This window comes from Protomyctophum bolini, assembly GCF_963924005.1.
Source record: "Protomyctophum bolini genome assembly, chromosome: 2".
Classification (NCBI taxonomy): domain Eukaryota; kingdom Metazoa; phylum Chordata; class Actinopteri; order Myctophiformes; family Myctophidae; genus Protomyctophum; species Protomyctophum bolini.
The window spans coordinates 52569889-52582220 of record NC_137863.1 but is presented as its reverse complement, the minus strand read 5'-3'; the positions used below and the strand labels follow the sequence as shown (position 1 = coordinate 52582220).

General features: G+C 45.7%; 1 protein-coding gene across 1 annotated transcript in view; it reads left to right on the top strand.

Moving 5' to 3' along the window:
* LOC308328999 (paired box protein Pax-7-like) overlaps positions 1-9989 on the top strand; it is a gene marked incomplete at both ends in the record, with an annotated part of 92862 nt that extends 82873 nt beyond the window's left edge. The window contains 2 exon segments of the mRNA XM_080783148.1: positions 3276-3570; positions 9874-9989. Of these exon segments, the coding sequence (XP_080639274.1) occupies positions 3276-3570; positions 9874-9989 (411 nt within the window).
* Between the last annotated feature and the right edge of the window lie 2343 nt (positions 9990-12332).

Sequence of the window (12332 nt, the reverse complement as noted above, 5' to 3'; positions counted from 1 at the left end):
TCAGTTGCAAATGCGATGCGGACACGCCCCCATTGAGTTCCAATCTATTCTCTTGTCCATACCTGCCATGCATGCATGCATGCTGCCAAACACTCCTGATTTTTAGGAGACTCTTGAATTTTTACCACTTTATCCACTTTTAAACTCCCTGTTACAATGCACCAGAATACAACTAACTAAACTAAACTAAACTAAAATTGACACAGTGGAAATTATTTTTAAAACATTTGGATTGGGTCATGAGGCTTCTACATACTATGCCATGTTCCTAGATGCCTCTGACCAGTGTAAATTCACATCCAAGTTACCATGGGAAAGGTATTTAGGATTTGCAATATCAGATGGTGATAGAATTCTTAGGAATGCAAGGAAAAATGTCAAGAGAACTATACGTACAAGGTTGATTCAATTCAAAATTCAAAATAGAATATATTGGAAACCATCGAGATTGTTTATAGGGTCGGCTTGACTGATGGTCCTGAATGCTGGAGGTGTCAGGACAGAGACGGTACACTTTTACACATGCTTTGGGGCTGTTCCAAAATTCAGGAATTCTTGGACTGCTGTACAATGAAAGACTGGAGAGAATAGCGGGCTTACACATTCCTTTTTCCACCCAGTCTGTTCATTCTGGGGGATCCTGCCACATTGAGGCACGTTGCTCCTCCTTTAGCTGAATGGATACAAACGGCCATCATGTCATGCAGGTATGAGCTGTTGTTCAAGGACTGGAAGGCTCCATCTGCACCCTCTGTGGGATGCCTCCATGGGACTATTGGCCGCTTACGAGCGACTGTCATACAGGCTGCTCAATAGGATGGATGACTATGACACCACCTGTAAATCTCCTGATTTCTCACTGTCTATAATGTTGGGCAGGTATCTAGGCTGTATGTCAATATCACATGCTATATATTACGTTCATCATTCTAGAATATTGAAATGGAATGCTTTTATGCGCTCAGTGGTTTTCAACCAGTGGTCCGGGGACCAACAGGGGTCCTTCATTGAGGCGGTTCTAGGTGCGGTCCCGAGCTAAATTATGGAGAGTCGGTATAGCCAAATGGATCTTTAACTCGTAAAATGAAACCAAATGGACCCGTATACGGGTCCACTTGGTTTAATTTTACGCTCGCAAGAGTTACATTATATTGTTAAACATCTGCATGAATAACTTACAAGAAGTCTACACAATTAGAGAATGTACAGTAGAAGAATGTTTATTTTTATCAACCATTTGACTGCACGTCTTGTGGGTCTGAGAGGCTAAATGTCATCCAATGGTTGCCCGTGCAGTCTCAAATACAGAATAAATAATGGACCTTTGATATGATATGAAAAGGCTTGAAAACCACTGCGCTATAATATGAATGATGTGCACACTGTAATATACGGGCGAGGGAGGCCCAAGCCCCCCCCCCCCCTTCCCCTCGTGCAGTATAAGGCTTGTGTGGAGGCTATACTTTGTGTTGGGGATCCGAGGGATCACTTACCAGTTCCAACTGCATTACTATTCATGAGATGGGTAAGGCTCCGGGGCAGAGGATTATGGAGTCCCTCGGTGCTTGTTGTGTGTGGAGGCTCAAGGCCTGCAGGCTCTGGGAGGGGGACATCTACAGGGTCTGTCTGGCACTGATGGTGGGGTCTATTATCACCCTGGGACCCTTCTGTCCCACCACGGAACACTCACTGGCAGTGCCAGCTAATGGAAAAAGTATGTCTTTTTTCCCCCCTTTCCCTCCTTTCTAGTTCTTTAACCTCATCAACCTCCTTATATATCCTCGCTATATCCCTTCTTCTTCTTCTTCTTCCTCCTCCATTGGTTACATTGTGCTTGTATTGTTGTATCCTATGGCTTCTTGTAGCAAAAGGTGATGAAATGGGATTTCAAGATTTTTTATCTTCCATATTTCTGATAGGTCCTGCCTATAATTTATAGCCTCGGAAACCCCAGACGTTTTTAAAGTTCAAGGGAGAAAAGACAAAAAGTCTGTGTCCGAGTCCACTTCAATTCAATTCGGCATACAGTAGCGCAAACGTCGCTCCCTCTCTGCTGATTTCTGATCGCCTGCACCTTTGTTAAATTGACGCACATGCGCAAACACGTGTCGTGTATACACACACACACACACACACACACATACACACACTCCTCTCTCTGTCGCTCTAATTAATTAGTCTCATGCCTGCAGCTGTGTCTAAGTTTCTCCCGGCGGATCCTGTCTATATATGCCATTAAAAGCATAGTTCCAGTCTAAGTTCCAGGGACATATATAGCCACAAATAAGGAGAAATTTGATTTGAGCATTGCGAAGAGGGCGTGTGATAACAAACATTGAGTTATTACGGTTTGAAGTTGATTGATGTTTGATGTCATCATCATTGTATTATCAGTTGAATTGGTTGTCTCAAACCCATATAAGGCATATACTGTATTTGTCATATTTAGTTTCACTGGAAAAATATGATTCACTTTTGATATACTGTAAGATATACTGTATGTTGTTTGGCATTTATTGTTATATATCACAACATGACATATATATGTATATATATGCGGATACATGCGGTCTGAAATGGTCAAAGGGCATTTTTCACTTAATCTCAACGTTAACCTTCATCAGTATTGTCCGATTACAACTCGTCACGAGCTCATATACATCTGGCTTTTTCTCCAGCAATTTTTCCCCGAACTTTATAGATTTTCAGAAAAAAAGGTTGAAGGTGTTCTTTTTGGATGTGTGTCACCGACGTCTCAATCCCTGAACTTTTCCACATCTCTGCCATGGCATGGCACATTTCCATGCCATGCCCAGAAGGCAACATACAGGAGAACAGCTTTTTCTCCCGAAGTCTCGCGGCTGTATTTTGTGTGTCTTAAGTATTCCCTAACTTGAGTAAACTAAAGACCTGGAGGCGTGATCAATGCTCTTTGGCCACTCAGAATAGCCAAATGGCATTGATCACGCCTCCAGGTCTTTAGTTTACTCAAGTTAGGGAATAAGACCTGGTACTTAAGACACGCAAAATACAGCCGGGACGTCCATGTCCTGAACTTGAACTCAGCATTTTGGCGTTGAACAAAATGTGTTTAGAAATCCATGTCGTTACACACACGCATCTCCACTATAGCTAAAGAGTGCTGGGATTGCGCCACCGAAAATAGCAGATCTACAAGCTTGTAGATCAGCTATTTTCGCTATTTCTGTCCAAAAGTGCCCTCTCTTAACGGGATTTCAGCACCTCTCTAACACACGTCACTTGCTCCCACGCAGGTGATGAGCATTCTGAGTAACCCCGGCGGCGGCGTGCCCTCCCAGTCCCAGCACGACTTCTCCATCTCCCCGCTGCACGGCGGCCTGGACGGCGTGGTGGTGGGCTCCAACGCCATCTCGGCCAGCTGCAGCCAGCGCTCCGCCGTCGACCACGCCATCAAGAGCGGCGGCGGCGGGGGCGTGGGCGTGGACGGCCTGGCGTCCTCCCAGTCCTACTGCCCTCCCACCTACAGCACCAGCAGCTACAGCGTGGACCCCGTCGCCGCGGGCTACCAGTACAGCCAGTATGGACAGAGTGAGTACAGTTATAGTACTCTAGACTATATAAACATCTTTTAAAAACACACCTGTGTGTCAAGTGCTTTTCCTAATTCAGTTTTATATGTATGTGTGTATAATGTATATTAGGGCATTAAGCAACTAAAAAGTAAATCCACTAGTCGACCTTGTTGGTACTATAGTTGACTAGTTGATAAAAAAATTAAACAAATAAAAAAGTTAGTTTTTTTCCCCTGTTTTTTCCCCCCGATTTGTAGGGCTCAAGATCAGGTAGATTGTAGTTATAGTCACCAATGTACACAGTTTTTAAGACAATGGACAGGACACACGAGTAAAAAGCAGAGGGTGAGACCCCGATGCATAGAGCGCATATAGCAGCACTATACCAACCAAGTGACGTCCATTATAATTAGCCAACTACTAGTCATTTAATACAAGTAATCAAAGCGGGTTTGGAATTGTAACAGCTGAAATCAATACTATATCAGTATTCTGATATTAACATGCGGGCCGCATTAGATGAAGGTGGGGGCCCCCGGGCCGCCAGTTGCCCACCCGGGCTCCATCTTTGGCATTTATTTTTTTGAAAAACATTAATTTTTAAAAATAGTTCAACTAGCCGATCTACATTGAGACATTGTGAGCTTGTATGTCGGCTATTTGAACTATTTTAAAAGGTTTTTTAAAATAGCAAAAAAAAAAGGCAAATTAGTTTAGGGATATTAAGGGTTAAGGCGTGGCACAATATATAGCCCTGTGTCTCTTTAACACAATGGCAATAATCACTGACATGAATAGATGACACACACAAACTATACACACGCACGCATGCACGCACACACACACACACACACACGCACACGCACACGCACACGCGCACACACACACACACACACACACACGCACGCACACACACACACACACACACACACACACACACACATACACACATCCATACACCAATGGCGGAGGAAACCATGCAAGGCACCAACCTGCACATCGGGAGGAATTATAGTCATTATACTTAATGACTAGTATTAAAATGTTATTGTCTTTTTGTGTCCAATGTATTTATGTTAACAGTTCATAAAGTTAACATAACTATAACTAAATGCATTTGAAATTCAATAAAAAAGGTTACTTTTCAGGATTCCAATTCAAAAAATAGCATAACATTATTCAGGTTTTCAATTCAAATATAGCAAAAAAAATATGGTGGCCCTCTCCATCGTCAAAGTTGCCCAACCCTATACCCTATAGTCTATGCCTGTCTGACATGAGTGCTTATGCGTTTAAGTTGTTTGTGTGTGTCGCTTCAATAAAACTATTGAAAAGACACCGGTCTGAGTTGTGTCCGCATTTACAAGGGCGGCTATGCTACTGTATTACATAGGAGAAAAAGTCTGATTACAATTTACAATTTAGGCATTTAGCAGACCCTCTTGATCCAGAGCGACTTACATTAAGCAAAAACAAAAGCATGGCATACATCACATATATAAAAAGTAGTTATCATGAATCATGTATAAACTAAGAACGTAACAGTGGAGTATCTATGTCAACTATACATACTATACTATATTACATATTATACAATATACTACTATAAAGTGCTATGACTACATAAAATGCAATTCTAGTGCTGTCTACGTAACAAGTCTGTCTAAAATACTATCTAAGTCTACATGAAGTGCTATCTCAGGGGCTAGGCTAGGGCAAGTGCTACGGGCCATGATGCAGTCTGAAGAGGTGGGTTTTCAGACTACGGCGGAAGATTGGGAGTGAGGCTGCATTCCATAGTTTTGGAGCCAGAAGGGAGAAGAGTTTGGGACGTGTGGAGCGTTGTTGTCCCAGCGTTTTTAGTGAAGGTACCTCCAGCTTCCCTGCGTTGGCTGATCTGAGTGCGCGGGAGGGTTTGTAGGGTACGATCATACTTGTGAGATATGGGGGAGCCATGCCTTTGGTTGCTTTGAATGCCAGCATCAGAGTTTTGTATTCTGGGGGTATAGCGACCGGGAGCCAATGGAGGGAGCGGAGAAGGGGGAGACGTGTGAGAATTTTGGCTGGTTGAAGACCAAGCGAGCTGCGGCATTTTGGATCAGTTGGAGTGGCTTAAGTGCACATGCCGGTAGGCCAGTAAGGAGGGAGTTACAATAGTCAAGTTTTGACAAGACTGTTGTCTGGATTAGGAGCTGGGCTGACTCCTGGGTGAGGAACGGTCTAATTCGTCGTATGTTATAGAGTGTAAACGTACAGGATCGAGTGACCGCTGTGATGTGTGTTTTGAACGAGAGCTGACTGTCCAGGACAACACCAAGGTTCCTGGCTGTCGGGACAGACTTTACCAGGGCATTGTCAACGGAGATAGTTAGCTCCAGCATAGGGCAGGACTTACAGTAGTTGGGAAGAAGAGAAGCTCAGTCTTGTCTGGGTTTAGACATCCACTGTGAGATGTCAGCCAGGCATGCAGTGATGCGCTCTTCCACCTGGGTGGCAGAGGGGGGGAAGGATAGAAACAGTTGTGTTTCATCGGCATAGCAGTGATAGGATATATTGTGAGCAGAGATGATAGTGCCAAGGGATTTAGTGTACAGTGAGAAGAGGAGGGGACCAAGTACAGATCCCTGTGGGACCCCAGTTTGTAGGGTGCGGGGGGATGATAGCAAACTTCTCCAAGAAACCTGGTAGGTCCGGTCAGAGAGGTAGGAGGAGAACCACTTCAGCGCCGTCCCACAGATGCCTATAGATCAGCTAGGGTGTCTAGGAGCAGCTGGTGGTTCACTGTGTCAAATGCCGCCGATAGGTCTTGGAGAATCAGGACTGCAGAGTGGGAAGCAGCCTGGGCAGCATGTAGTGCTTCTGTGACTGCGAGGAGTGCAGTTTCCGTGGAGTGTGCCTTCTTGAATCCTGACTGGTTGGGACCTAGCAGGTTGTTCTGTGAGAGATGGAGAGAAAGCTGGTTAGAGACAACACGATTGGCTATAGATAATAATTGTACATTAGTATAGACTGTAGAAGTCATCCATACTTTAAACTAGTACGTTCTAGTTGCATGCTGATGCGTCATCGTGAGCTTGCAGATCAGTTATTTTTCTGTCTTTAGAGAGAGAAAAAAATTGCCAAAATGGTAAAGATTAGTGTTGTTTTCGTCGACTGACTTTTTCCACTGACGAAAACTAAATGGAAACTAAATTAAAACTAAGCTATGATGACTAAAACTAAGACTAAATATACTGTACTGACAATTTCGTCAACAAATAAAAACTAGACTAAAATATTAGGAAGGGACTAGTGGACAAGAGATCCAGTTTAAGTAATTTTACACTTGGTTGCATGCTGAAAATAGCCGATCTACAAGCTCACAGCGCGTTGCGTTGTGAACTTGTAGATCTGCTACTTTTCAGCAAGTGTATGAACAGTCATTACGACGGAGTCAAGGCTCACCAAAATACTTAGTCGACTAAATCAACTGTATATTTAGTCGACTAAAATCTTATGATATTTAGTCGACTAAAACTAGACTAACACAAAAACATTCCAGTTGACTAAAATGTGACCAAAACTGAATGAAAACTATTCAAGAGACTATATGACTAAAACTTACAAATCTAAATGTGCTGCCAAAAACAACAGTGGTAAAGATTGCATTCGTCAAATTGTGGTCCTAAAAGAAAAAGGCTGATATGTCCTTGCAAGTATATATAGTGTGTGTGTACCTTGTATATAGTGTTTGTGCAAATGTCACCGCCTGCTGCAGGCTATTTAGTTATCTATGGGGTTGACTCAATTTGAAAGATGGAGGTGACACAAGAGGAAGTGATGCCCATGCATGCAAGTCCCCGGACGGAGAGCCCCCTGACCCTTAGCCCCCCCCCCCCCCCCCCCCCCAGTTGGTAGAAGCAAACACGTGCTCCTGATAAAGCCCCCCCCCCCAACATCCTTGTCTAGAGCTGGCTTAGTCACACCCCACTCCACTTGGATGGGAGAGAGAGAGAGAGAGGAGAGAGGGCTACTTCAAAGGCATCGACACACACATGCACTGCACCCCCCCGGGGGCCGCAGTGTCCCCTCGCCCACCTCTCTCTCTCTCTTTCTTACTCTATTTTCTATCACTACACACACACACGCACGCACGCACGCACGCACGCACGCAAGCACGCATGCACGCATGCACGCCAAAGCACACACACACACCACAGGGCAGGAAAGAGTTAGCTTTATTAGATTAGCATAATTGTTGACTGATGCTGTCACAACCGCTCACAAGAGGCAAACGGAGGGACACTTCCCCCCATGATCCACCAAGCCATCATTTGTGTCTATTTATAATAGCTTGAAGTGGAGGCGTGGTGGTGTGCTTTATAGCGCTTGTTGCGTTTGGTTATTTCTCTATCATTTTTCGTGTGGAGTATATGTGTATAGGGCCTACTGTATGCAATGCATGTTGTGCGTGCGTGCGTGCGTGCACGTGTGCACGCGTGTATGTGTGTGCGCGAGTGTTTTGTCAGCAGCCGGAGACTGACGGCAGTCCGGATGTGAGCTGATGTGAGGTTAATTAAGCCGCTGATTGAGCACAGTGGCTGATGGGTAATGAATGGAGGGAGGGAGAGAGAGAGAAGAGAAGAGAGGAGTCTTGTTAGATGAAAATGATGGGCCGTGGGGAGCTGTGTGTGTGTGTGCGTGTGCGTGGGGAGATGTGTGTGCATGGGGAGCTGTGTGTGTGTGTGTGTGTGTGCGTGTGTGCGTGGGGAGCTGTGTGTGCGGCGCGCCACGCAGTGGAGGGCATGAAATCAGAGATGCCAAGTGTAAATGAAGACTGGCGCGTCGGGCGCCACACGCGGGCCCCGTCTTGAGTGACAGCATGCAGGGGACACACGGCAGGGCGAAACGTGCACGCTCCCTCCGTGCCAGAAGCGTGCCGTGCCACCACGCGTGGCCCTCCTGTGTGTGTGTGTGTGTGTGTGTGTGTAAACAGTGTGTGTGTAAACAGCAACAGGATCTGTCCAGGTGACTATGTAAGTGTGAGTGTAGCCTAGTACAAAATGGAACCAAAAGACCCTAAAACAAACTCTGAGACTGTCCAAATGGACTGTTATATAGGCTCATTTGGTTGTCCTTATTGGCTTCTAGGAGAAAAACAAGACACTTCACTAATGTGATGTTCTTTCGAAAACTACACAATTACTGCTGCAAACTACTACCTCTGTTGATAACTGCACTGGGTACATATCAATCAATATTTTTTGTAAGACACAATAAGATAAGAGGTATTTTTTATAGATATTTTTATTGAATGAGTGGAGTAATCATATTTTGCAGTAGACAAGACAGTAATAATAATAATAATAATAATGAAAGTTTTTGTATAGCACCTTTCATGACATGAAATGCAGGTCAAAGTGCTTTACATAGCAATGGAGGGGGAAAAGCGAGGCATAAGACATTAAGCTTGTCTGCTATTTTGGAACAACATATTTGCAGATGGGGGTCGCCGGCCAAATACATAATAATTCTAGGGGTCCTTGACATTAAATAGTTTGAAAACCACTGACATAGAAACATGGGTTTTTCAGAAAATTTAGAAGGCATTTGTACAATGGTTCTACGAGGCAGCTGGTAAAAAAAACAATTGTGTGATGGGTGTGCATCACCGGCGTAGGGTCCATTGGGCCAGCCCTCCCCCTATCCACAAGGAGGAGCAGTGCACCAAAGCATTATGGGAATTGTAGTCCAGGAAGGAAGTGAGCCCATGCAGTGTCCATGACATCAGAGACACTGAGCTCACTGCTAAAATCAAAAATATCTACAGTAAAACAATATATTACACACACAAAGACCCCAGGAAAAGTGTTCTAAATCTTCTAAACGTCATTAACACCCCGAACGCCCGGGGGTTATTTGATCCATTAAATCAGAGCGCCCTGCAGCGATTTATAGCAGCCGAGCACATTTAGCGACAACATTTAGCGGCAACAACGGGAAGTATATATAGTATAATTCTAATGCGACTATAGCGACGGGACAGCGAGGGGCCGTCTAACAGATAATCTTTGCTTAGAATTGCACGTTATGATTTAAATCAAGAGTTATTCGCGTTTTAAGATTTTCGGTCTCGTCGGCTAAAACCGTGGGAAATAACACTGAACGTTGCGCAACAGACGCTCGGTTTTGATATCAATAAATCTCCGTCCTGAGCGCTTGCAGGGCCGTTATACTGATTGATTGAACGGAGAACTCCGTATAGTTCCGTGTATATATAGTTGCCCTGACGTTAAAGTCTTTCTTTCCCTTCTTTCTCCTCCTTTTTTTTGCTCCACAGCCGCCGTGGACTACCTGGCCAAGAACGTGAGCTTGTCCACCCAGAGGAGGATGAAACTGGGAGACCACTCTGCGGTGCTGGGCCTCCTGCAGGTGGAGACGGGGCAGGCCTACTGAGGCCATGCCCCCCCACCCCCATCGCCACCGCTGCCCTCCTCCACCCACAACCGGTGCACCGCCCCGCCATGTTGCTCCGAAATAGCAGATCTTCATACAAGCTCACAGCGCGTCGCGGAAGACTTTAAACAGCCACATTCCAATACCTCAAATCTCGGGCCACTCGCTCACTCACACTCGGGGTCACTTCCAGCATGGGGCAAAATGACGGTGAAATTCGGTGAACCTGACGAAATATGTGACCGTCTTGTGGTGGACTTCACACTTCAACTTACATGGAGGTCTTTAAATACGTGGCCTGAATACCTGCTATATAGGTTGAACTCATGCTAATGCTAACAAACCGCAGTGATTTACATTCGGACACTGACGTTATGCGATTGTCACATGTATTTCAGTCACCAATTTCACCGTAACAGCTCCATGCTGGGGTGAGCGAGTGTGAGCGAGCGAGCGAGTGGCCGAGATCTTGGGGTATTGGAATTTGGCTTTTTAGTCATCGGGACTCAAACTTGTAGATCTGCTATTTCCGGGACTCGAACCCTCTCTCTCTCTCTCACCATGCTCTCCTTCTCCTCCTCCTCCGAGCGCAGCCCAAAGCATTATGGGAACTGTAGTCCAGGAAGGAACTGAGCCCCCCCCTATGACACCAGCACACACAAGCACACACTGTCTCCGGGCTGGGGCGGGAGGCGGGGGATGGGGTCCCCCGCCCACCACCACCACGTTCCAAGAAAGTGTGCGAGAGCGCGCTGCTGTTCCTGATTGGGACAAATTAATGCTCTCATGAAAATGGAACTGAGCTTTCTTCTTCTTTTTTAAATCCCCCCCCCCCCCCCCCCTCCCTTCTTCTTCTCGCCCTTTCTCTGTTCTCAGTCTTCGGGTGGTTATTACGCCCCCCCCCACCAACTTCAAAACACACAGGGGTGGTTGGGGGGCGGTGGGACAGACAGACAGGATGGCCGTGGTACCATGAGCGGCCATGCTCGTAGAACAACATGCATCGACAACATGTACTTTGACCCCGTTGCTGTTTATAGTATAGTTAAAACAAAGCCCCCCCCCCCCAATATCATTTGAACGATCTCAACCTTATCGTTTCCCTTTTTTTTTATATCGTTATGATAAGATTATTGTTGCTATGGTTACATGGTTATTATGATTAATGTGGTTTTTTTATGTTGATCTTCGATGATTCCCATGTGTAATAGCTCCTCCTCCTCCTCCTTCTCCTCCTCACCTCCGTCAGGGTGTGAAATAAATAACGTGTGAAACTCAACCCCAAAACCAACCGAGGCAATCTGGGAATAATGTGTGTGTGTGTGGCAGTGTTGTTTTCGTCGACTGAAACCAAGACGAAAGATGTCCGTCGACTATAGTGGACAAGACATCCAGTATAAGTCTGACTAAAACTAGACTAAACACTAAGACATTCCAGATGACAAAAATGCGACTGAAACTAAATGAAAACTATTCAAGAGAGACTTATATGCGCGCCGCGCGTGCGTATACAAGGCCGGGCCGGGCGGTCGGTCAGACAAGGGAGAGGATGATTGTTTTTCCAGGCTGCTGTATCCCTGAGCGCCATAATGTTCACGAGCGATTTGACCTTCCCACCACTTTCACATTCGACTTGACATTCCTAAAAGATCTCGGGCCATCTCTGTGGGAAGTCTGGCTGCATGAGGGCGGATTCTACGGGGGGGGCAAGGGGGGGATATTAAAGCAAGCGGCCAAATAGCTTCCCTTCCTTAACCTCCATGCCATCCTTAGCCGCGGTCCGTGGGGAGGGGAGCATTGTTTGTATAAGAACAGGATTGGGGGGAGTTAATGTATTTTGTTTAGAAAATATACAGACCTTGCCAAGTATAGGACTATAGCTTCACCGCCAACCCCCCCGCCCTCCCACCCACCCTCGTCCAACCCCTCCCAAATCCCATCTGCCGGGGAGCTCCTGTGTGACTTTAACAGGGTAAAGCAGATTAAATCACACAAACATAATGTCGACGCTAATTCACAGTGACCCTTTCCTTCCACCGCCGCGCTGCTCGCTGCCAGACGGCATTCTCTCTAGTTTTTCCCCGGCTGTAATTAACACATTTTCTCCACCAAGTATACACATTCCGTTGACACATTCCACAGACATTTCACACACACACACGCACGCACGCACGTACGCACGCACGCACGCACGCACGCACACACACACACACACACACACACACACACACACACACACACACACACACACACATATATATGATATAATACCTCATGTTTCTGTATCAGTGGTGCTCAATATTTCATGTCAAGGACCCCCAAAAATTATTATGTAATTGGCCA